The sequence below is a fragment of the Indicator indicator genome, chromosome 32, assembly GCF_027791375.1.
Source record: "Indicator indicator isolate 239-I01 chromosome 32, UM_Iind_1.1, whole genome shotgun sequence".
NCBI lineage: Eukaryota > Metazoa > Chordata > Aves > Piciformes > Indicatoridae > Indicator > Indicator indicator.
In genome coordinates this window covers 2723595-2749568 of record NC_072041.1, presented here as the reverse complement: position 1 = coordinate 2749568, position 25974 = coordinate 2723595, and the positions used below count along the sequence as shown (strand labels likewise).

The 25974-nt window shown below is 52.2% G+C and overlaps 1 protein-coding gene across 1 annotated transcript in view; it reads right to left on the bottom strand.

Moving 5' to 3' along the window:
• The window catches only part of ACAP3 (ArfGAP with coiled-coil, ankyrin repeat and PH domains 3), a 50912-nt gene extending 31031 nt beyond the window's left edge, over nucleotides 1-19881 (bottom strand). Inside the window, exons 1-6 of the mRNA XM_054394827.1 lie at nucleotides 19865-19881; nucleotides 19268-19325; nucleotides 14285-14404; nucleotides 13270-13323; nucleotides 3686-3744; nucleotides 481-664 (exon numbers count right to left, since the gene is read on the bottom strand). Coding sequence (XP_054250802.1) covers nucleotides 481-664; nucleotides 3686-3744; nucleotides 13270-13323; nucleotides 14285-14404; nucleotides 19268-19325; nucleotides 19865-19881 — 492 coding nt within the window. The remainder of the gene's footprint in view (nucleotides 1-480; nucleotides 665-3685; nucleotides 3745-13269; nucleotides 13324-14284; nucleotides 14405-19267; nucleotides 19326-19864) is intronic.
• Nucleotides 19882-25974: the final 6093 nt, after the last annotated feature.

Genomic DNA, 25974 nt, shown 5'->3' with positions numbered 1-25974 from the left:
TTTATTGTAAATGCTGTGCAAGCCCCACAGTGTTGGGTTAATGGTTGGACTTGGTGCTCTTAAGGGTGATCTCTTCCAATCCAAAGAGGGTCAAAGAAAAGAGATTTGTTGTAAATGCTGTGCAAGCTCTGAAGGGTTAATGGTTGGACCTGGTGGTCTTCAGGATCTCTTGCAACCAAAACAAGGTCAAAGAAAAGAGATTTGTTGTCAATGCTGTGCAAGCCCCAAAGTGTTAGGTTAATGGCTGGATTTGGTGATCTTAAAGGTGACCTCTTCCAACCAAAACAGGGTCAAAGAGATTTGTTGTCAATGCTGTGCAAGCTCTGAAGGGTGAATGGTTGGACCTGGTGCCCTTCAGGGTGATCTCTTCCACCCAAAATGATTCTGTGCTTCCCTACAAGCAGACCATTCAGCTCTCTGCCTGTGATGTCTTGCTCTGTACTGGGAGATGCAGTCAGAGCTGGGGGCACAGACACCAACCTGCAAGACATAGTCCAGGGCCAGGTGCCGGAAGCACTTCCTGGTGATGGTCAAGGTGCCTGTGGCCTCCTCCACCTCGTGCGGCTTGTGCCGAGGAGCCTGAGCGTTCTTCACCAGGGAGATCTCCATGTCCTCCCTCACCTTGTCAAACTGCTTCTTGGTTTCCTTGAACTTCCTCACGTCACTGGAACCCAAAGGAGATGAGGGGATGAGAATCAACCCAGCCAGAACATTGCTGGCACCAGCAGAGTGCAACCAGCTCACTGTGGTGCACCAAGATCCTAATAACCCACCCCACCCCACCAAGCTCCACCATGTCCGGCTGGACTCACTCCAGATTAACTCCAGGCAGCCTCTCTTTAGCTGGCAAAGAAAGATATTGGACCTCCCAGGCTGCCTCCAAGGTCTGAAGGGAATTCTCCAAGGAGAGCATCCAGAAAGCCAGGCCAGATGGCGTCCTGCTCTAAAGATAGTCCACAGCTGCCCTCAGAGTAAGTGGTGAGGAGAACATTGCAGAAGCTCCCTGTGAAAACACATGCTCCAGGGGGCTCCTTCTGCAAGGAGTGAAGTGGGCTGCTGCCCAGGGCAGGGCATTGAACTAGGGCAGCTCAGGAGCACCTCCAGCTGCTTCTGGCTGCGAAATCCTCCCCTCGTGCCACAGGCACATTACTGACATTGGCTCTCAGCAACACAGCATCCACAGCATCAACTGCCCCAGTCTGACCTACACCTAGAGACCTCACATGGCACCAGGGCTCTGCAGAGACCTCACTGGAGGTTGGGATCAGAGCTCTGCAGAGAGCTCACATGGGATTGGGATCAGAGCTCTGCAGAAAGCTCACATGGGATTGGGATCAGAGCTCTGCAGAGAGCTCACATGGGATTGGGATCAGAGCTCTGCAGAAAGCTCACTTGGGATTGGGATCAGAGCTCTTCAGAGAGCTCACATGGGATTGGGATCAGAGCTCTGCAGAAAGCTCACATGGGATTGGGATCAGAGCTCTGCAGAGACCTCACATGGGATTGGGATCAGAGCTCTGCAGAGACCTCACATGGGATTGGGATCAGAGCTCTGCAGAGAGCTCACATGGGATTGGGATCAGAGCTCTGCAGAAAGCTCACATGGGATTGGGATCAGAGCTCTGCAGAGAGCTCACATGGGATTGGGATCAGAGCTCTGCAGAGACCTCACATGGGATTGGGATCAGAGCTCTGCAGAAAGCTCACTTGGGATTGGGATAGGAGCTCTGCAGAAAGCTCACATGGGATTGGGATCAGAGATCTGCAGAGACCTCACATGGGATTGGGATCAGAGCTCTGCAGAAAGCTCACATGGGATTGGGATCAGAGCTCTGCAGAGACCTCACATGGGATTGGGATCAGAGCTCTGCAGAGAGCTCACTGCTGGTTGGGATCAGGGATCTCCAGAGACCTCACATGGGATCAGAGCTCTGCAGAGACCTCACATGGGATCAGAGCTCTGCAGAAAGCTCACATGGGATCAAGAGCTCTGCAGAGACCTCACTGGAGGTTGGGATCAGGGATCTCCAGAGACCTCACATGGGATCAGGGCTCTGCAGAGACCTCACATGGGATCAGTGCTCTCCAGAGAGCTCACATGGGATCAGAGCTCTGCAGAAAGCTCACATGGGATCAAGAGCTCTGCAGAGACCTCACTGGAGGTTGGGATCAGGGATCTCCAGAGACCTCACATGGGATCAGGGATCTCCAGAGACCTCACATGGGATCAGTGCTCTCCAGAGAACTCACATGGGATCAGAGCTCTGCAGAGAGCTCACATGAGGTTGGGCTCAGGGCTCTGCAGAGAGAGAGCTCACATGGGATTGGGTTCAGAGTTTGTTTTCCAGCCAAGGGTAGGAGCAACACAAATATCAAAGCACCAAGGCCTGCAGCTGCAGAGGTTGAGCAGTACAAAGGGTGAGTTGCAAAGGTGCTGAGGGGATGACAAACCCAAAACTGAAGGTGGAATTCCCCCTTCAGACTGCCAGCCTTAAGCAGATTAAATCTGAGCTCATCAGAGAAACGACTGCAGAGAAAGTGGGGGTAGGGTGAGTGCAAGAAGATGGGGATGAGGAATGGGGGTGGGGGTCAGCTAGGGACCCCCTCCCTCCATCAAAGCACACAGCTGCTGAGGGATTGACACTCAGTTGCCAGTTTCCATGACAACCAGCTCCTGTGTAGCTGAAGACCTCGGGTGCCTCTCTGACCTATATTCAGCTGGTTTGGGATCCTGAGCTGCACTAGGTAGCTGCCCTGGGGAAATGTGGCACTCAGAGGAGATGTGTCAGAGCAGCAAGAGCAGGGACAGCCTGCTGAGAGCCTGGATCAAAGGGACAGGCTGCCCCCATCCAGTTCACCTCCTGGGCCCAGTTCCTCTGCACCTCAGGCCTGCCATGTGCAACTTCCCATCCCTACCACTCTGCATTGCTCACACCAGAGTGCTGGGAGCTTGCTCTCCATTAGCAAGCAGCTCTGAACCAGAGGTCAGGCTCCAGACTGGAGGCAGAGTGAGGATCAGCTGCTCCCTCCACACAAAGAAGGGCTCTCCTGCCTGTCATCTTGGAATCACAGAATTGTCAGGGTTGAAGGGACCTCCAGGATCATCCAGTTCCACCCCCCCCACCCCCTCACCCCCACCATGGGCAGGGACACTTCCCACTAGATCAGGTTGCTCTTCCAGACAGATGCCCAGGTTACTCCAGAAGAGCAGGGCTGCTGTGATTCTGAGTGACTAAACCTGATTCTGCTGGACCCCAAAGTCATTTGGCTGCAAGGTTCTGTCCTTCTGCAAGCATGCAGTGGTTCAGACCCCTGCAGGGAGCAGGAGGTAAGAGTCAGAGCTAGCCCTGCCCTGAATCTGAACTCTGGGAGCTCTGACCTAGAGGATCTGCAGATGAGCTTCACTGGATCTTGGGGGTGATGCTCTGATCTGGAAGTGTGCCTCATGTCCAGCTTTAACTGAGAGCCAGGAAGAGGATGAAGACATCTGCCTGACAACAGAGCATGGCAAGAGGACAGCAGCAGCCATCACTCAACCCAGATCCTGTCCCCTGCCCTTCAATGCCTCCCCTGCACCAAGCTTCAGCAGCTGTGCAGAGGTTGCAGTTCTATTTCCAGCACCCAGAGGACAGGTGCAGTGGAAGGTCAGGAAGCTGAAGCCCAAAGGGCTGAGCCAAGTACTCACTCTTTGACAAAATTGTGCAGCTGCTGCCGGACTGATCTCTGAGCCTGGTCAAACAGGATCTGAAAGACAAAGGGAGGGAAGGGAAGGTCAGCTTTTTTGCAAGAGGGGAACATTAAGGAGGCAGAAAAATCCAGGAATGTCCTCCAGGAGCTTCACTGTGGGGGACTCAGTGTTATTACTCCAGGGCTCATGCTGGCTGCCATAATGGAGAACAATTTTCTTCTGCAGCAAGTGCAGGATTCCTGCGCTGCAGGTTCCACAGCCTGTGCCAGGGCTCTGCAGCTCAGAGGCTTCTGCCACCAACATCCTTTCCTAAGAGGACTGTCCCAGGCTGAAGTGTCTCTGCCAAGTCTCCAGTGCCTCGTTTTGCCAGAGGATGGCGCTGTCACCTCAACACAGGGAGGGAGACAGACCTGAAGGCGCATCAGAGCCAGCCACACGCTGCTGAACATGGGGAGAGGTCCAAGCATGAAGAGATTTAGTTCCTACAAGGTTTTTAAATTTTACTCTCCTATCTGTCCCTCAAAAAAATGGTCCCAAGCCCATTGCTCTGCACCCTCTGCCCACCTCACCTCCAGCTCCCTCCATCTTCCATAAGGGCAATGAAGCTGGTGAAGGTTCTAGAGTAGGTCTTATGAGGAGCAGCTGAGGGAACTGGAGAAAAGGAGGCTGAGGGGGGAGACCTCATTGCTCTCTACAAGGAGGTGGGGGTTGGTCTCTTCTCCCTGGTATTAGGTGATTAGAACAAGAGAGAATGGCCACAAGGTGCACGAGGGGAGGCTGAGGGTCCCTTCCATCCCCATCCAGTCTGACATCTGGCACACACCCTGAGGTGGTCACAAGCTTTAACCTCCTCATGCCTCCTAGCAATCTACCAGCAAAGCCACTCTGGCTCGTTCCTGACCCCTCCCTCCAGTGCCACCAGACTCACACAGACACAGATGTCCTCCCTACCAGCAGATAAGCAGCTCCTGCTTTTGACACCACACAGGTGTACAGCTCCAAAGAGAACACAAAGCACTCTGCATAGAGGCAGCAGCCTTGGCTGCAGAACCTCAGGCACATTCATTCTGCTCATTGCTGCAGCCAAGGACAAAGCAAGAAACATGCCAGGACCTAGCTGAGTATAAACAGCCATGGACAGCCTCTAAATATGAACAGATGCAAAGCAAGGGGGGAAGAAAGCAAACCCCGAGACCACCCAGCTTGGTGTTTGTACCAATGTAAATTATTTACTGCTCCTGGCATCCATTCGCTCTCTCCAACGGCACTCCAAGAGCCTCTGGACTCCAACTCTTCCCATGGAGCAGCTTTCCCAAGTGAGGTTTGGGCACTGACAATCCCTCCCTCCACCCATGATGGAACAGGCTGTCCACAGAAGTTGTGGAAGCTTCAACCCTGGAAACATTCAAAGCCAGGTTGGATGGAGCCTTGAGCAGCCTGGGCTGGTGGGAGGTGTCCCTGCCCACGGCAGGGGGTTGGAGCTGGATGAGCTTTAAGGTCCCTTCCAACCCACACCACCCTAGGAAACCATGCAGGGATAGGCAAGAAGCCCAAAGCCACCTGGTTCCCACCTGCACCTATGTCTGGAAAGTTGGTTTCCACTGGGATCACACATTTGCTCAGGATCAGGAGAAGGAAGGGACAGGTGAGGTGTCCCTGCCCATGGCAGGGGGGTTGGAACTAGATGATCCTTGTGGTCCCTTCCAACCCTGACTGATTCTATGATTCTAGGTTGGATTCAGTGCCCTGAGACATTCCAGGGAAGAATGGATTCCAGGGCACATCAAATTCAAGCCACACAGCTAAGGAGTGGGAGTCCCTCAGCTTGATGTCCCTGGGGGCTTGGACTAGGTGAGCTCCCTTCCAACCCACAGCAGTCTGTGCTTCTGTGGCATGCAGATCTAACCATCAGAGCTGACAAAACTGCTCCTTCCTGAAGCTGCTCACTGAGAGGGAACTGACCTCATGGTGAGCACATCAGTGACAATCCTGTGCCTGTGGGACAGGGACCAATCTGTGTGGAATTTTGATTTTAAAGTCAGATCAGAACAGGGGAACTGCTCAAAGGAGCTAGAGAGGACATATAAATATATATTTATAGACACCTCCATCTCTCCTGTCAATCCTCCTCTCCCCTGGTGCTGTTCCTCATGCACTGAGCCCCACACCACTGTGAAGAGTCCTCCCCTCCAGTCTTGCACTGATTCACACACTGTAAGTCTGGGGCAGGGGCTGCCAAGTGGCTTGTGAGGGGACACTAGGCAAGATTGCTGCCAGCAGCATCTCTGCTCAGAGCCATCCTGTGATAGCAGCATTTCTCTGACTGCTTCTTCATTCATTTTGCCAGGCAAGATGCCAGGGGAAGGTTTCAAGGTGGATCCTCCACTCAATTCTCCATGTGAAATAAAGAGAGGTTTGAGAGCTGGAGTCTCAAATATAAGATCATCCCTTGGCTTTTCCCTCTTTCCCAGACATTCTTGGAACAAATCCTTTGTCTTAAGCTTTTCCAGACCAAATATCACCACACCCTCTTCTCTTTAGCTTCCACCAAGACATGAGAAGTCCAGCCCATGACTCACACACATCTGTGCCTGAGGAGGGTCAGCATGAAAGAAGGGAGTTAACAGCAGCAGAAGGCTGGAGCCTGCATTTCACTTCCCCACCACGGACTTCTGAGCCAATGGGATAAATCCCAACTTGTGTTTGACAAGGTGGGGGGAGGGGCCTTAGGAATTTCATGCCTCCCAAGAAATGAAAGCAAGCTCAGTGGCCCAGGATGTTATTTCTGGAACTGCAAACCTCAAATCAAGATACAAGACATCACAGATCCAAAGGGAGCAGATTTAGATTGGATGTGAGGAACAAGTTCTGCACCAGGAGGCTGCTGGAACCCTGCAGCAGGTTGCCCAGGGAGGTGGTTGAGGCTCCATCCCTGGAGATATCCAAGGTCAGGCTGGAGAAGGCTCTGAGCAACCTGCTCCAGTGGAGGATGTCCCTGCTGACTGCAGGGGGGTTGGACTGGATGCCCTTTGGAGATCCCTTCCACCCCAAACCATTCTATAACTCTGTGCCCTTTGTGTACAACTGAAGCTGATCCTTTCCTTTAGCCAGACAATGGACCTGGTGTTTGTGAGAGCCGTGGGGAGCAGCACTGAGCTGGAGTTAACTGCCAGACTGATCCAGCACCCAGGGCAGCAGCTCCCTGAAGTCATGTGGACTAAACACTGTCACTGCGCTGGGACACAGTGGCAGGAGGTGTGAAGCCAGGAGGTGACAGCAAGCACTGCCCTGTCAGGTGGCAATCCTGCACCTCCAAATGGCTGTCCCTGTCTGGGTGCACCTGGCCCCTTCCCAAGCTGCTGTCAGGAAAGGCAGGTGGTCCAGGCAGCCCTGTGGAGCACAGGCAGCTTGGAAGCTCTCTCCACTTTCACTTCCTTTCCCCCCTGAACTCCACCACTACCCTCTACCCCTGACATCTGCCATCTGCCTCACTGACTCATCACAGCTTGGGTGGCTTTGCTTCTTGTCAGCAGGAAATGCTTCCTGGCTCACTCAGCAGAGCTCAATCTCCCCTGCAAGCTGCTCCTGCTCCTGCTGGAGGATCCCTCTGACGTAGCTGCAGTGGTTTATGGCAGACAGGAAGGCTTAGGGTTTAATGAAGCTCAGCACAGAGCTGTCTGGAGTAGCACTGATGAGGGCAATGTTCATGTTGCATCTTCTGAGCTGGAAAGCACCTGGTGCTGCTGAAGATGAAGTGAAAGGGCTCAGCCAGACTGATCCTACCACAGCATCCTTTCACCTTCTGACCACACAAAGAGAGGGAACTTCATGGGAGAGAGGTTTGGTGTGTAAAGAGAAGCACAGAATCGTTTTGGTTGGAAGAGACCTTCAAGATCATCAAGTCCAACCAGGAACCCAGTACTGCCAGGGCACTACTAAGCCATGGCCCTCAGCACCACAGCTACACAGCTCTGAAATTCCTGCAGGGATAGGGACTCCACCACTGCCCTGGGCAGCCTGGGCCAGGCCTTGACAACCCTTCTGGGGAAGAAATTGTTCCTCATGTCCGACCTAAACCTGCCCTGGTGCAACCTGACAAAGCTCCTGTTATTTCCTACCAAGGCATCTGTAGGGCAATAGCCTGGTGGGAATACTGCCTCCCATTCTTTGACAGAGCCAGGGATGATTGTATCCCTCTTCCCCTTGGCAAACCTGGAGCCTCTCCTTGCCTAGTTCCTTGGAAGTGGCTGCTGACAGCTTTGAGCTATCAGCTGCACATCTCCTAATCTGGGCAGCAAGTCAGCACCAGGAGGCTGGCACTGAGCAGAGCCAGCAGTGGCTGCTTCAGGAATCCATAGGGAGGATTGCTCTGCTTTCACAAGGGCTGAGTAGGACTGCACTAGAAAGAACTGCACCTAAATGCAGCACAGGGACCTCTGAGCTAGTCAGAATTTAGGGGGGGGATAAACTCTACTTCAAGCCTAGGGCTTAAGAGTAAATATAAGAGCCCAGAATGTTCCAGGGCTGCTCTAGAACCGATGCCAACTTTAGGTTCCTTTACCTGGGGGCAAACCTTGTTACACTCAGGTACTTACATTGAGCAGGCCTTGTAAAAAGAGGGGAAGGGGTTTTTTTCTCAGCTCTAATGGCCTGGCACACTGCTGAGCCTTTCAGTCTGGTTTGTGTTTTAGGATGGGTCCTAAAGAGGAAGGAAGGAGGCAAAAAAAAAAAAAAAATCCCACACAGGTTTTGAAGCTGGCAGCACAGCATCTGCCTGCAGACAAGGAGTGTTTCCAGTACAGAAGAGCTTCCTCACTCCAGTGTGGTATGCAGTGAGGAGGAGGGGGTCACAGGGGAGACTTCAGGCCCTCCAGCTAAATTCCAGTTCATGCCACTCAGGCTCCAGTGAAAGGAAATGGTTTGCTCTGGTGAGCAGTGCAGGAAGGTTGCTGCAAGGCTCTGGCATCTCTGCCTTGCCACCCACTGCTCAGAGGTCTCTCAGAGGTAGCTGGAAACTTGTTCCCTGTCATGGATCATAGACTTCCAAGCATGGCATGGAAGCCCTCCTGGTGAGGTGATGTGATGGAGCATCCTTCAGACAGCCCAGCTGTGCCCTGTGCTGCACAGCCTGCGCTTGGCAGGGAGAGGCTCTGCACAGTGTCAGCTCACTCTGTGTGCAGGCAAAGGCTCCTGCCAGGTAGGAGAGGAAAAGAACAGCAGTCCTGACCAGGGCACAGACCATAATATTTATTGGAGGGAAGTCTTCTGGAGTATTGAAGTGGTTGCACAGGGAAGGGAAGATCTCTCACTCCTTCAGCATTTCAGGCACAAGAGATTTTTCAGGAGCAGGATTAATCCTCCAGCTGAGGGTGGGATGCTCTCCAGTGGTGATTGGAGAACTGAACTCTGAGAGCCTGCACCTCTGCCCTGCCTGTCCTTGGCAAAGAGCCAGGACCCTAAGCCCTGTCCTTTTACAAGTACTGATGCTTGGAGACTTGGAGCACAACTGCAGGGCTCCTCCAGCCAACAGGGAACAGGGACCAGGCTGCCTTGGGAACACAGGGAGGGAGCCACAGCCATTTCTCATCAGGTACCACCCTCCTGCACAAACTGAAATACTGAAACAGCACTCAGCTATCTAGAGCAGCATTAGTGCAACTGAGAATCAGAGCACTGAGGATGAGGGTGGGGAATTGAGAGGATGCACAGCCTGCCATGACTGCACAGCCTCCCCTCAAGCAAAAGGCACTGAGCACCCTGTCTTCAGTGTGGCCTGGCAGCCAGCAGGACCTTTGGCTTTTCTGCTGCTCTTGCTACCACAACCTCTGCAGCTGCAGTGATGCCTCCAGAGGTCAGCATTGTCACATCAGTAGGATGCTCCTTTTCCAGCTTGCTAAGCACAGGTTTCTGCTCAGAACATCCTGTGAAGCCAGCTGCCAGCCTTGGAAGGCCATTCTCCTGAGAGCAGCAAGCAAAATCAGCCTCCCAGCTAAGCATGTCACAGGAACAAGTCCTCTGGGGCTGCCAGGGCAGTGCCATTCTCCAGCTCACCAGTCAAGCCAAACACAACCAGCCAGAGACATTAGCCCCTTGACCTCTTGCTCAATCATCATTACCTGCACCGCTTTGCCTGAGCCTTCCCTGCCTCTCTACAAAGCCATCCACAGCACAGCAGCTGCCACATTAGGCACTCAACACAAGCAGCCAAAGCCAGGAGCCCAAACTTCTCCACCACTCCACGTGGAGAGGCAAACACCTGCAGAGTACAGCTAGGGAAGCCTTGGCTCAGTGCTTGCTTTGCTTTCTCTCACCAAGCCCAGATCTGAAGAGGGGAGGGACAAAGCAGAGCTGCTCCCTGCACTGCTTTGCTAAGCAGCCTGTGGTCTGGGGTTGAAATCCTCCAGGGACTCAGCTGCCCAGGAGCAGTGCTGCTCCCTCACAGCATCTCCCACCCAACCTGCACTGTCAGACAGGGGCTCAGTGCTGATTCCAGTCACATCAGTGTCATTTCCTAACAGCTGGAACAGGCTGTCCAGAGAAGCTAGGGACACCTCATCCTGGAAGTGTTTAAACCAGGCTGGATGAGGCTTTGAGCAACCTGGGCTAGTGGGAGGTGTGCCTGCCCATGGCAGGGGGGTTGGAACTGGATGATCTTTAGGGTCCCTTCCAACTCAAGCCATTCTGTGTAGTCTGTATGACTGAATAAACTTTGAATCCCAGCACTTCCCATCTCCATATCAAACCTATCCTCTTCAACCCCCTGTTTATCTGCCCTTCCCTGGAGGGGTTCAAAAAAAAAGTTTGCATGTGGCACTTGGTGCCATGGTTTAGTTGTCAGAAGGTGTTAGGCATTAAGTAAGAGGTTGGACTTGATGAGCTCTGAGGTCTTTTCCAATCTGGTTGATGATTCTGTGATTCCTTGGTTCCATCCCTTTCTAGAGTTTGGGCAAAAAAATTCCATGACCTGAGGTGTTGATTCACCTTTCTGCCAATCCTGGTATTTACCTGGCAGGAATCAGCAGAGCTTTTGTTAGCCCTTAGTCTGTGTGCCCTCCCTGCAGCCTCTCAGAGACAGGAATGCACTGGAAATGCTTTTTGCAGGTCTGGAAGCTGGGTCACAAAGGTGCAACAGTCCAGATCCATAAAGCTGTTGAGGTCTGTAAGCTCTGGGCATGCTTTGACAGGAGGAAGGCCCCAGCCCAGATGCATGTGGCTAAGAGCAGCAAAAAAAAAAAATGCAGAGAACACTGACTCCAACTCTTCTGAGCTCAGCTCTCTCTCTTTTGCCATTTGCTCTCTAAGGTTGCTTTGATTTTTTTTTTTTTTTCACTTCTCTGTGCATTCAAAGGAAGGTTGGAATGCTCTGGAGCTGAGTGTGTTCATCCTCTACATTCAAGGTTTTTTTTTGTTGTTGTTGGGGTTTTTTCACTTGGATTTTGCTGAACTTGCATCAGGACATCTCTGGGCAACGTGCTCTAGCAATAAAATTCTAGAACAAGGTTTTCCAACTGATTTTTTCTTTTTTTCTTGAGGGAGGGGGGCTCTTTTTTCCCTTCCTTTTAACTTGTTCCAGTTGTACATACTGTCCTCTCCACTGACAACTGCTTCAGAGCTGAGATCCTCAGCCATGGATGAGCCAAGACACACACCAGGCAGAGGCACACACAAAGGAGAAGGCAGAAGACCCTAAAAATAACTCAGCTAATTGAACAGCTCAAGATGCAGCAACCATTCCAGAGCCATTTCCTGGAGAGGGGACTGTGCACCAAGGGAGGAGGGTGCTGGATTTCAGCACTGTCTCTCCTTGTGCCTGCAGCTGGTGCTAGGGGAACCCTGCCCTGAGTCAGACAGAGGTGGGGAGCTCACCCCTGCCGCACAGGGTGGGGTGCATGGGAAGGGTCAGGCCACATCAGCTGGGGATCTGACAGCTCTGGGAAGGGTCCTCCTGCTTGTTCTTTGGCTGAGGTGAGAGCAGTCCCTGAAGTGGCACTTTTGGCAGAGAGCAGGGGGCCAGGGGAAGCTGCACAGCTGGCGTGGCAGTGCTCGCAGGCAGCGTTCTGCATCTAGAGGCTTCTGGCTGGGGCTGCTTCCTGAGGGCTGAGCTGAACCTCCCCAGCCCAGCCTCTGTCAGTGCAGCTGTGATGTGACCCCTGCAATGAAGGGGCAGCTTCTCAGGGGCTCATATGCTCCTTGGCAGAGGCAATTCGAGCAGGATCAGAAAAATCAAGGTTTGGCTTGCCTCTGATGCTCACACTGGTTTGTTCCCTCTCTCCTCCACCACCAACACTGCTGCACAGCTGCTTGTCCCCAAATCCTAACAGTCCAAGGAGAGCTCTGTGTCCAGTACTCCTTTCCCCTGCTGTTTTTTTTCCCACCTGCTTCATGAAATAATCAAATGGACTTACAGCTTCTTCTCCAGCTGCACGTGGCTATCTTGCAGCCCAGAAGCAAGCAGCATGCCTAATGCACTGTGACAAGGGCATGGTGGTACAGAATTGGGTCAGCCCAGTGCTGCCAGCCCTGAAGCTTCCTCCACTTTACTTTGTACTCTGAGCTCCTCCAGAGTTGCACACTTAAAATGGTGGCTCTGGCATAGAGCCACCAAAGCATGAAGCACCTTCCTATCCTGAGAGATGCCATGGCTGGATGTTTAGGTTGGAGAAAGGGCAGGTTGGAACTCTTTGGGCTCTGTTAGTGAGACACAGGCAGCTCAGGAGAATGGCCATTGTCTGGGCACTTCCCTCCTTTCATCTCAGTGCAGCATGGACGTGTCCTGTGTTATCTTTAAACACAGAGCTGCAGACAACAGCACTCAGCCTGCTCCCAGGGAACAATGCAGCCCTTTGGGGTTGATCCTTTCACAGCCTTGCTGGTGTCCTAATGCCATGAGCTTGAATGGCAGGCTTCAGAATGGACTCCAAATCTGCAGCAGCCAGGTTCATCCCTGCAAACTGTTCACAGCCAGAGTCCTGAGTTGTCAGAGCAGCTCAGAACCCTCTCAGGTCTCATTACAGCATCCTGTGCTGTCCAAAAAGAAGAAAGCATCTGGAGTGCAGGACCTGCATGAGTTCTCCTCTGTCTTTGATGAATCACACAGAGTGTTAGGGATTGGAAGGGACCTTGACAGATCATCCAGTCCAACCCCCCTGCCAGAGCAGGACCACCTATACCAGATCACAGAGGATGAAGAGGTCTCTAACCTCTCCCTTCTACATATTTGTTGTACATCTCTGACCTGAAATGACCCAAAAGGCACCCATGCAGCAGTCCACACCCACTAAGTGCTGGAAGCTCCTCTGCAAGCCTGGAGAAACTCCATTTCCTATGGTCCATGATGCCCCAGGACTGATCATTGTGACTGCACAGACACAAGGCTCACCCAGTTCAATACTGCTGCAAGAAGGCAACAACAACTCCCATCTCTCTGCTGCTCTCTGGGATACCCCAAAGGTGCAGGGACCAGAGCCTCAAAGACAATCCCTTCATAGACCCCTCCACCCAACAGAGGAGACCTTCAATCAGTGCTTTTGGAAGGAGGCTGCCCTCAGCATCCCAAAAGTCAAGAGGAAGCAGCATCTTACCATGTGGTAGTTAATCATTTCCTGCAGGCTGTCTCCAAATTTGTCCAGGCACTCCTAAAAAAAAAAAAAAAAGAAAGGTAAAGAGAAGTGGCAGTGAGCAGCAGCTGCTGCCCTTCACTCCCAGGGCTTCCATGCCTGACAGAGGCTCTCATAAAGCCATGGAAGAGCCACTCTGCCATTTGGCAAGAAAAGCATTTCCATCCTGCCTGACACTGAAGCCACAGGCTCCCTGTGCCTCCCAGTTCAGTGCTGCAATCACCATGCCAGGGGTGGCTTGTGGAGCTGGCTGCCCCCCAGTGCTGAGCAACTGATGCTTACTGACCTAGATTCCAACAACCTTGCCAGCACTGTGGCTTCTTAAAAGTCCACTTCCCACTGTGAGCAATGAATCTCACCCTGCATTATCACATCACAGCCTGGTGGGAGTTGGAAGGGACCTCTGAGATCCTCTAATCCAACCCTCTGCCAAAGCAGGGTCACCCACAGCAGCTTGCCCAGGATCACAATGTCCAGCTGGGTTTGGAATCTCTCCAGATAAGGAGACTCCACAACCTCTCTGGGCAGCCTTCTCCAGGGCTCCAGCAGCCTCACAGCAGAGAAATTTGTCTTTATGTTTAGGTGGAACCTTCTGGGTTCCAGTTTGTGTCCTATCACAGGGCAGCACTGAGAACAGTCTGGTCCCATCCTCTTGCTGAGCATTGATCAGATCCCTTCTCAGGCTGCTCTTCTGCAGGTTCAACAGCCCCAGGGCTCTCAGCCTTCCCTCCTCAGAGGAGGACACAATATGCCAGCATGAAATGCTGCTTCTCAGTGCTCCTGGAAAGGAGACAACTACCCAGCAGGGCATTCTCCACTTGAACTTGGCACGTCCCTGCTAACAGGGGCTCCAGCACCCTCCAGGTGGTCTCTACCTTCCTCCAAAAAGAAAAGCTCATGCTACATGGCTACTTAAACAGCAAAAGGCTCTTAGACACCTGGTTCTGAGCCCCAGGCTCCCTCCCAGCAGCTGACTCACCGAAATCATCTCATCCTTCTTGCACTGCTGCGACAAGTCCCGGACTCCGCTGACGAAGTGCTTGTTGGTGGTGATGTAGGCTTTGCCTGCTTCAATCATCCCACTGCATAGCTTCACCAGCTGCACAAGGAGACAGGGGTGAGTGGACAGGGAGCTCACCACATCCAGCTGAAGTGCAAGCCAGGCTGCTTTGCATCTGCACCAACACCACAGCCCTTTGCAACGTGTCCTTCACCTTGCCTGCTGGGGTGACAACCAGCAGCCCTTACTGCAGGGGGAGAGGCAGGGATGCACTTGGGTTGTCCAGGGAGGTGGTTGAGGCTCCATCCCTGGAGGTGTTTAAGGCCAGGCTGGATGAGGCTCTGGGCAGCCTGATCTAGTGTGAGGTGTCCCTGCCCATGGCAGGGGGGTTGGAACTGGCTGAGCCTTGTGGTCCCTTCCCACCCTGCCTGATTCTATGATTCTATGAACTTCTCAGGGCATGCCACACTCTCCACCTGTCCCTTAAGGACAACAGCTCCTGAGGACAAATGAATCAGGGCAACCCATTTGTTTTTCCAGTGGGTTTCTTGTTCATTCTATCCTGAGGCATCAGGACTGCAATAAAAAAGGAACCAGACTGCACAGTGGGCAGAGGGAAGCCTCCTTGGTGCTAGGTGGAAGTGATGAGCTGTCCAGGATGTCCCCACTGGGACCATGCTGCTGTTTGGCTTTGGTGAGTTTCTGAGCCCACTTTGCTGTTCTGCATACTCTGAATCACAGAGATGTAAAGAATCTCTTCCTAATCTCCAGTCTCAATCTGCCCTCCTCAAGCTTCATTCCATTGCCTCTTGCCCAATCTCTCCAAGCCCTTGTCTAAAGTCCCTCCCCAGCTCTCCTGTGGCCCCTTCAGGCTGCTCTGGAGCCTTCTCCAGGCTGAACAGCCCCAGCTCTCCCAGCATGTCCCCACAGGGGAGGTTCTTCAGCCCTCTGATCATCTTTGTGGCTTTCTCTGGACCTTCTCCATCAGCTCCATGTCTCTCTTAATGCTGTGGGCACCAGAACTGGAGGCAGTGCTGCAGGTGGGTCTCAGCAGAGCAGAGGGGCAGAATCCCCTCCCTGTGCTGCTGCTCTCCCTGCTCTGGATGCAGCTCAGCACACAGCTGCCTGCTGGGCTGCCAGGGACCATTGCTGGCTCCTGGGGAGTTTGTCACCAACTGACACCCCCAAGTCCTTCTCCTTGAGACTGCTCTCCAGCCACTGCTCACCCAACCTATATCTCCAGACAGCCTTCATTAACTTTTTGATAATTTAACAGCCACAGGAACAGTCCCAGACTTCCTAGCCACAGAAAACTGCCTTAGCAAGCCCTGGGTCTGGCTGGAAAGGCTGGAGCTTGAGCTTAGCCAGAATTCCTGGCCATTAGCCTATCTCCTGTCAGCCAAAGCTCCTTGGCAAAGGTTTACCTTAAACAACTTCAGATAAATCCATAAACCAGAGGCCCAAGAGATTTGCAACAGCAACAGCTGGCCACTGAGCACAAACTTTACAGTTGTTTGTTTGTTTGCTTGGTTTGACATCAGCACTGTTCTGCACTTGTTAACTAAGGGAAACAAACAAACAAACAAAAACAACTTTAGCTGCTGCTGCTGAGCAACACTTCACTTGGAAGTGAAGTTTTCCACTCTCCAAATCCAGGAGGTTTTTAGAGATATGAATTTTCCTCATGAACAATGGCTTTAGAAACCTTTCCCTGCTAGCCAGCCTCACCTACAAGCTGGGAATCCCAGAATCCCAGAATCAGAGAATCCTGGAGTCACAGAATCCCAGAATCCCAGAGTCACAGAATCACAGAATCAGAGAATCACAGAATCAGAGAATCAGAAAATCACAGAATCAGAAAATCACAGAATCCCAGAATCAGAGAATCAGAGAATCCCAGAGTCACAGAATCCCAGAATCACAGACTGGTAGGGTTGGAAGGGACCTCTAGACCCTCTAGATCCAGTCCAACCCCCCTGCCAGAGGAGGATCACCCAGGGCAGGTCACACAGGAGCACATCCAGATGGGTTTTGAATGTCTCCAGAGAAGCAGACTCCACAACCTCTCCTGGCAGCTTGCTCCAGGGCTCCAGCACCCTCACAGTGAGGAGGTTTCTCCTCATAGGAGTGACTCTCCCATGGGAATGAGTGGCTCTCAAGCAGGGCTTGATGCCAAAGCCCCACTGAAGCATGGTGTGCTGCTTTGGGGCTTGATGCTGGTTCTATTTAGGCAGCCACAAGGCTTTGGGGTCTAATCTTATATGCATGGAGTGCACAAAAACCTTGCTTGTCTCTGTCAGCAGCTCTGTAGAAACACAGCACAGAACTACTGAATGCTTTGGGTTGGAAGAGACCCTAAAGATCATCCAGTTCCAACCCCCTGCCACAGACAAGGACACCTCTTACTAGCCCAGCTTGCTCAAGGCCTCATCCAATTTGGATTTGGACACTTCCAGTGAGGCTTGGAGCCTCCACACCACCTCTGGGCAACCTGTTCCAGTGCCTCACCAACCTCCTGGGGAAGGATTTCTTCCTAATGTCTGATCTAAACCCAGCTTATGCCAGTTTGAAGCCACCAGTGACTAGATGCCTTTGTAAAAAGTCCCTCTGCAGCCCCCCAGTGCCTCTGTCTCAGGTATTAATGCACAGAGCCAAACACAGAACATCTCTGCCTGGGCATCAACCCCACACAACCTTTGCTCCCTCACACTCCCACCCACTCCTGTCCAGGTAGTTTGACCGAGCAGCACTGGATGCTAACAAACTTCTGCTCTCCCCATCCAAGCCCAGAGAAGCAAAAGCAAACAGATGCAGCTCCTGTCACATCTGGAGGCCAGACAGATCCTCTGGAAAGGAAGCCCAGGGCTGCTCTGCAACGTGGCAGTTTCCAGCACTGCTCTGAGCAAAGCCTTTGTGGCCAAGGCTGTGTTAGAAGTAGCTGAAGGCCATTCAGCACAGGCATGCTCCCCAGGGGAGCAACCAGGGCTCTGCAGATGGCACAAGATGGCACAAGGCAGAGTGGAGGGAATCTCTTTGCAAGAGGAATCCAGCCCAGATCTCTGGGGTCCCTTTGGATGAGTCATTTCCCTCCTTGTTAAACAGGCAGTTAAAAGGCTGATCACAGAATCACACTATGGTGGGGCTAGAAGGGACATCCAAGAACATCTAAGCCCAACCCTTCTGCAAGAGCAGGGTCACCACAGCATGGCATCCAGGTGGGTTTGGAATAGCTCCAGAGATGGAGACTCCACAACCTCTTTGGGCAGCCTGCTCCAGTGCTCCACCACCCTCAAAGCAGAAGTTCCTCCTCAGGTTTAGATGGAACTTCCTACATTCAAATTCATGGCATCACTAAAAAAAGCCTGGCCCCAGCCTCCTGACAACCACCCTTGAAGGATTTATGAGCACTGAGAAGAGCTCCCCTCAGTCCTGCCCAGGCTAAAAAGCCCCAAGTCCCTCAGCCTTTCCTCAGAATCCTTTATAGGAGCACAGGAAAGGCAGAGGAACAGTCAGCCCTTGACAGACTGCTGCTCTGCAAGAACTTGGCATGCCAGCTGTTTGGGCACCACTGGGCATCATTCACACCAAGCCCTGGGCATCCACACAGCTGGTGCACAGAAGAAGAACACAGAAGAAGAGCACAGAAGAAGAGCACAGAAGAAGACCTGGGCCCTCCAAGGCTGATTTAGTAGGAATGGAGGTGATTGCCCTGAGCAGCTCCTGCACTTCCAGACCAACTCCTTGCTCCAGGACTGCTCCTGGCACACCACATTGGCTGCCTGCAGTGAGCACTGACAGCACCAGGGGTGAAAGCAGAGCAAGTCTCACCCCATGCTTGGTCTTTAGAGCTTAAAGGAGAAGAGACAAATCCCTTTGCAGCTCTCACTAGGCAGAGCAGTTAGCTTTGTGCAGACAGCCACTGCAAGCAGCTTGATAAGTAAATAGGTTATGTAGGTCACAGTGTTGCCCAGGGCTGGTGACTTCAGCAGAGGCCATTTCTGCATCAGCTGCAGGAGTTCTATCCCTTGCTAGCTCTGGGAGGGAAATCTCCCAGACAAAAAGCCAACAGTTCTCCTGGCTCCTTCCTTTCTCTCTGCTCTGGTTTAGAAACAACTTGGCTGATGTCTCAGACACCAGGAGGGCTGAGCATGGAAAAGCTGCTTTCCATCATAAAGCCTCTGACTTAGCTCCAAACTACCAACTGGATGTGAAGCATCACCAGCAACACAGCCAAATTGGTCCCTGAGAGGCTATTTCCAGTGTCAGATTACAGCTGTGGTGCACAGCCAGGCAGAAGATTAGACAGCAGCCACCACCACCAGCCTGAATCTGGCCTGGCCCAGTGGCTCCTGACATCCCTGTGCTGACACAGTGGTGCCCTTCCCATGTGGGCACACAACAGCTCCCACTCCACACAGCTTCATGTCACCAGCAAGGGGGTGGAGAGAGGAGAGAGCCTGACCTGCCCCAGGTGATGCTGCTCTGGCAGGGGGGTTGTGGACTTGATGATCTTTTGAGGTCCCTGCCAGCCCCCAACGTTCTGTGACTGTGACCCTTCCACAGCAGGAGAAGCAGTGCCAGACCCTCTGAGATCCAGGACCAGAAGTGTTCAAGGCCAGGCTGGATGAGGCCCTGAGCAGCCTGGACCAGTGAGAGGTGTCCCTGCCCATGGCAGGGGGGTTGGAACTGGATGAGCTTTAAGGTCCCTTCCAACCCAAACCACTCTGTGGTTCCAGGAGTAGGAGACCAAGTGTGGACCTCTTGTCCTAACTCCTTGGGCAGGGGCAGGAAGGAGCCTTGGCAGGTGGCTGGCAGCAGAGGGAGACATGGACCTCTGGACAAGCCCAGTGTGGTCCACACCAGCTTCTGACAGCCTGAGATGGGCTCAGTTCTTAGAGGAGCCTTGGTGGGGCCATATTGCAGTCCCCCTTCAGCCCCCTGTGCCAGGCTGTCCCACCTTACCTTATCAAGCTTTGCTTCTATCTCCACCACATCTGTTTCCACCTCATCGATGGTTGCCCTGCAATGACAACAACAAGGAATCATTAACTGATTGTGCAGGATGATTGGGAAAGGAGCCAGGAAGTCCCAGGTGAGTCAGGATCAAAGGTTTGCCTGGTGAGGGTGGGCAGGAAGAGGGATTCCCACCTCCCACTTTGGAGCTTCCTGCTGCTACCTCAGGTTGGGATTGACTCAGGAGCAGGATCACATCTCATCAGGAATGAATTTCACAGGGCTGGGGGAAGAGGTGGGCATTGTGCTGGCATTTGTCAGTGTCAGGTGTGCTCTGGGAGTCACAGACAACACAACAAACTCCTTTGGTGGCCTTGGGTGCTGCTGTGAATTGGTAGCAATGCTGAGTGAGATGGAAAGAGCCATCCCTGTGCCTCAGCCATCCACAGCAGGCACAGACTGCTTGCTTCAGCACTACCAGTCCCCATTTTCCAGGCTCTGACCATGCCTGGAGTGCAGCCACGTGGTGAGTGATGTCCTTTGAGCCTCAGGAACCATCCCTCAAGCAGAAACACCTCTCAGCCCTTCTGTGGTTGAAGCCCATACTTCTCTTTCACACACATGGGGCTTTGCTTGCCCAGGGCTAAGCCTGCTCCATGATGCTGAGCTCTGTTTTCTTTCCACATCTCTGGACAGATGTGGCAGTAAGAAGCTACCAGAATCCAGCTGCAAAGGTCACCAGGACTCCCTCACAATGTGAAATATGAACATGACATCAGCCACTTGCAAGAGGCATTCCCAGACTGAGGCATGTGGGATGCAGTGAGCCTTTGGAGGCCAGGCTCCAACAGCAAGCACTGTGAACCTGAGTGTTCCCTTGCAGAGCTGCTCACTGCTGCCTGGGGGCTCTGCTTGGGCAGCTGTTTCTCTAAGCACACACCTGGCAACGTGGTCAGCCTCACACCACCCCTGGGTGTGCAATCCACACTTCACTCCAAGGAGCTTCTTAACTTTGTGGCTTTGTCCTTTAAGAGCTTGGTTCCTGAAATGTCACCCTCAGGCTTAAAGAAATCCCAGCACTGAACACAAAATCATAGAGTCACAGAATCCTAAAGCTTGGAAAAGCTCCTTAAGGTCATTGACTCCAACCATCAACCCAACACCACCATGGCCACGTCCCCAAGTGCCATGGCCACACGTTTCTTGAACACACCTCCAGGGATGGTGACTCTACCACCCCCCTGGGCAGCCTCTTCCAGTCCCTGACCACTCTTGCAGCAAGGAAATTTTTCCTAATCTCCAACCTAAACCTCCCTTGGCACAACTTGAGGCCATTTCCTCTCGTCCTATCGCCTGATACTAGAGCTAAGAGACCAACACCCACGTGTGGCAGCTAAAAGAACAGGAGAGATGTGACTTAGAGCCATGTCAAACAATACTGAGATCTCAGCAGGAGTGCAGGGCACCCCCAAACCAAAGGGAACAGCAAAAGTCCTGAAGGAGCCATCAGAGTGTGTAGCAACTCTCTGCTTCTGAGGCTCTTGGTGTCTTCAGTGAAGGAAGACAGTGACTGTCTTCAGCAAGGGGCCTGCTTCTAAGAGAAGGAAGGATAAATTCAAGAAGAAAGCTCCCAGAGGTCACATAGCTGAGGTCTGTTGGACTTTGATGATCCTTGAGGTCTTTTCCAACCTTGTTGACTCTGTGATTCTAAATCTGCATTTCTGCCAAGCTGAGGAAGGCTTCATCCCTCCCTTCCAAAGACGACACACAGCCAAAGCAGCACAGCACACTCAGGATCATCTGTTCCCAGCCTTCTTCAAGGGGAAATGTGCTCAGCACCTCACTCAGGTGAGTGCAGTCCCCACCTGGGTGCTGTGAGACAGCCAACAATTGCTACTGTCCTGGGTAGTCCAGGTGGAGCAGAGAGGACACAGACTGTCCTCACAACACTCTGTGGCCACTGCCTCGTGGAATCTAAACTGGCTACACAGTCAAGAACCAGGATGGAACAGCTGTAACTTCCCTCCAGAGACTCCTGTCCTCCCCTTCCACTGCTCTCTTCTTCCCAGTTCACCAGCAGGGGAGGGTCTCCTCCACCCCTAGCCCTTTCCACTAAAAATTCCTTCCAGCCTGTGGTTTGACCACGCTGCCCCCAGACAGGGAGGGCAGAAGGGGGATGCTGACCATTTGCAGGCCACTTTTGACCCCACTGCTGCCCTTTTCCTCATCTGGTTTCTTTTAAGAAGTGAGTTTGAAGGAGAAAAGGGGGAGGAGGTCTGCTGTTCCTAAAGGAGCTGCAGTGTTCTGTAGAGGAGCAAGAGAAGCACCAAGCCCCTGCCAGTGGGGGCTGAGGGAAGGATGTGTCTCTGCTCCCTCCATTCAAGAGCTCTTGATGTCATCTCAGCAAACAATACTCCCTACATCTTAACATAAGCCAAACATCAAACCCAAGAGGAAGCAGGCTAGGTTATTAATCACCATTATATAGGGGAGAAGACAGCCTGGAATCTGCTTTCATTCCAAAATTCCAGATGGGATAAAGCACAACTGCTGCCTACCACTTGGCTCCCCTGCTTCCTGCCGTGCAGGGACAGAGGCAGATTTAGCAAGAGCTTGCTACCTGCTGAGCACTTGCAACCAGGCAGATTTGTTACACCTTCCCTCACCCCACACATCACTTCTCCCTTGGTTACCAGACAGCATTTCTCTGCCACCAAGCCTGGTAGAGAGGAAGGTGAGGCCACAGAGTTCACAGACACCCTCCAGCTAGAGCCACCACGAGCAAAGCAAAGCAAAGCAGGAGTGCAGCTGATTGCTGCTGAACACAGCAAGCACTGGGCTCTCTGAAGGTGCACTAACACAGAAGGGCTGCTCAGGAGCATCCTTCATCCCATGCCTTCTCCTGTATCCTTAAGGAAGCTGGCAAGAAACCAGGACAAAGCAGGCAAGGCAGCAAGAAAGGGGCTTGAACATTTCTCCTCTGAATTAAAACTGAGAGCCCTGGGGCTGTTTAGTCTGGAGAGGAGAAGGCTGAGAGGGGATCTGATCAATGCCTATAAATATCTGAGGGGTGGGTGTCAGGATGAAGGTGCCAGGCCCTGTGTGGTGGTGCCCAGACACAGGACAAGGGACAAGAACCACAAGCTGGAACCCAGCAAGTTCCACCTCAACACAAGGGAAAAATTCTTTGCTGCAAGCGTGCTGGAGCCCTGGAGCAGGCTGCCCAGAGAGGTTGTGGAGTCTCCTTCTCTGGAGACTTCCAAGCCCCATCTGGATGTGTTCCTGTGTGACCTGTGCTGGATTCTATGGTCCTGCTCTGGCAAAGGGGTTGGACTTGATGATCTCCAGAGGTCCCTTCCAACCCCTAACCCCAAATCCTGTGCTCCTGTAAATGCTGGGCAGCCCTTTCTTTGCCTTCCTCCAACTACTCCTTCCACCAGCAGCCCTCTGGGAGCATCTCCTAGAATCCAAACAGAAATCTAAACCCTCCCAACAGCCAGCCTGAAAATTAAAACCTGGTGACTCATGATGCAAGTACAGACTCCCTTGTGCCCAGGGCTCTGGCCACAATCGATTTGCTACCAGCTCTTTGAAAACACAGCCAAAAAAAAAGAAGAAGAAGAAGAAGAAGAAGAAGAAGAAGCTTCTTTCTCTATAGCAAAGCAGTGCTGAAGCTCTCCTGGGCTTCACATATGGGCTGCTCTATATACAAATGGCAGCCTGGCTGTGCCAGGGGGCAAAGCTTTTGAAAGAAAAGGAATAATTAAAGAGCTTCTTTCAGGCTAATTTTTTTGGTCCTTTTTGTTTTTTTTTTCCCTTTTTTTTTTTAATCATTATTATTATTATTCTCTTGCAGCTATTTTTGCTCCCTGGCTTTGGAAGTCATGTGCCTTCTTGCACTGCCCTCTTACTGCCAGATTCAATTTTTCCACTTGGGTTTCTTTGTGCTTCTGATAGTTGGACCAGCTTAAAAAAAAATAAAGAAGAGAGAAGAGGAATTTGTTGTTTTGTTTTTTTTTTTTTCTCTCTCTGGATCTGCTTTTCTTTGCAGGGAAGGAACAGCAGCCATTGTTTCATCTGCAGGCAGCAGCTAGAGGCTGCTGTGGCAAGGCAGTGCATTTCCTGCCAGAAGGTGGAATCTGTAATTCACTCCCCAGTTTTATCCTCACCTAAGAAAAGGAGTTGACAGATTTGGACTCTGTGTGGAGGAAGAAGACACTTTGGGTCTAGCATCCACCAAGGAATAACTATAATTGGCTATGGCCAGGAGAAGAGGAAATGTGAGGTTTGTGTTTGGTGTCCAGGCTTGACATGAAAGGTTCCAAGTGTTTGATTTCAAGAACATTGATTCAGTGATTCACAGATGGCATCAGGTTGGAAGGGACCCTCCAAGGGCATCTTGTCCAACCCCCCTGCACTCAGCAGGGACATCTCCAACTAGATCAGGCTGCCCAGGGGCACAGCAAGTCCAGTCTTGAGTGTCTCCAGGGATGGGACCTCAACCACCTCTCTGGGCAGCCTGTTCCAGTGTCTCACCACTCTCACTGTGCAGAACTTCCTCCTGATGTCCAACCTAAATCTGCCCTGCTCTAGCCTCAAGCCATTGCCCCTTGTCCTATCCCCACAGTCCCTCCCCAGCCTGCCTGTAGGTCTCCTGCAGATATTGAAGTGCAGCTCTAAGGTCTCCCTGGAGCTTTCTCTTCTCCAAGCTGAACAGCCCCAATTCTTTCAGCCTTTCCTCCACCAGGAGAGGTGCTCCAGCCCTCTGATCTTAGGGATTTCTTCAGTTCCAGGACTGTAATGGAGTTCCAGCTTGATTACAGGAAACCAGGGCAAGCATTTATCCATCCTTCCTAGTTACATGCTGCTTTTATATCTGAACTAAGTCCTTGGGGAGAGGAATTATGAGACTGAAACATGGTTAGGGGTAGTGCAGCCATGCATTCATCTTGGATATGCTCTAAGTGGAAGACAAAATGCCTTCAGTCCTCAATCAAGTGCCTAACTCCTACCCTACAGTGTCTCCTCCCATGGACCTCAATTTGCTGGCCAGAGATCATTCTTTTTGCAGCTCTGGCCATTTGCTTCTTAGAAATCAATGTAAGCTCTCTCAAGTAACTAACAATAGGACAAGAGGAAATGGCCTCATGTTGTGCCAAGGGAGGTTTAGGTTGGAGATTAGGAATAATTTCTTTCCTGCAAGAGTGGTCAGGGATTGGAAGAGGCTTCCCAGAGAGGTGATGGAGTCACCATCCCTGGAGGTGTCCAAGAAATGTGTGGCCATGGCACTTGGGGACAGGGTTTGGTGGCCATGGTGGTGTTGGGCTGACACTTGGACCTGATGACTTTTCCAGCCTTAATGATTCTATGACTCTCTGAGAGCTAGGGCAGGGCTGGAGCAGAGCAGCAGTGTGTAGAAGCAGGAGGTGCTGCTGCTACTCACAAACTCAGCCCTGGCCCTCCCCAGAATGAGGAGCAGGAATGCCAGCAGACTTCATTCTGAGCTGTGCTACTCCAGAAGGTTGCAAACAAGCTGGTAATGAGCTAGAGCAGTGTCTGAGATCCTTCTTGACTTACTCTGCTCCATACAGCCCAGACAGGCCCAGAGTGCTTGCAGCAAAAAGGCAGAAAGCTTGGGGGAAAGAGGTGAGATCAGATTCTTTAACGCTTGATTTCTCATCCTTCAGGGGTACAGCGTGGCCAAGTCCAACCCAGGGCTTATTTTGGGGGGTTCAGAATATCCTTATCTTGCTCCCTGATGCAGTTCCAGCCTGCTGATCCTGCTCCCCTGGAGAAATAAAAGGTTTCAGTGGCACTGCTCACTGCAGAACACAAGCACTGGGCTAAATCCTCTGCCCATTCGATTCCCAAATTCAAATCCTCCCACTCCCCAAGCACTGTGGCACAGCTAAAAGGCAAAGCCCTTCCAGTTACACAAGCAAGCTGAAACCCTGGAATAACTCCAGAGGGGATGAGTTAATGCCACCTCAGCAGTGCTGAGCTCCAAACAGAAGGAAGACACAAGAGAGAGGAACAGGCAGGGCGAGTGGCACAGCTGATGTGGCACTGAACCTGCTCCATGCTTGCCATGTCCACAGCACTGCTGACTCCTGCCACACAGAGTAAACCCCAGGCACAGGCAGCAGCTGTGCTGTGCTCACTGGGATGCTCAGCACCCAGGGCTCACACGTTCTCCCAGCTGGAGGCATCTGGCTGGGCAACCAAAGTGCTTCTGACAAGAGGGAATTGAATCCCTTCACCCAAACCAGCAAAGTCCCAATTGCTGGGCAGCTAAAAGCTGTGCAGTCATCTCCTGGCTGGCTGCCCTTTGTGTTTCCTGATGCTGTGCTCTTCCTGCTAATGCTTTTCCAGGCCTTGGGCTATTTCCCTCATGAAGGGAGAGAAAATAATCCACAGCCTCATCTGCTAGTTGTTGAGAGCAAAGCAGAGCCCCAAAGCTGAAGGGATGAGGTTTGACTTCCCTTGCTCCGAGAACCCAGCAATTCCCCACGGCCCAGAGGGGTTTGCATTGTGACTTTTCCTTTGTCCTGTAAAGAAGCCATTCAAAAGCCTGATCTGTGTGTGACAAAAACCTTCCCAGGAGCAGTTTTACATCCCGTGGGGAGAGGAAGAACAGACAGCTGTGCACAGACACGAGGGGCTGTGACACGAACACCTCTGCCTTCCCTCTCTCCACAAACTTTCATCAGGCAGCC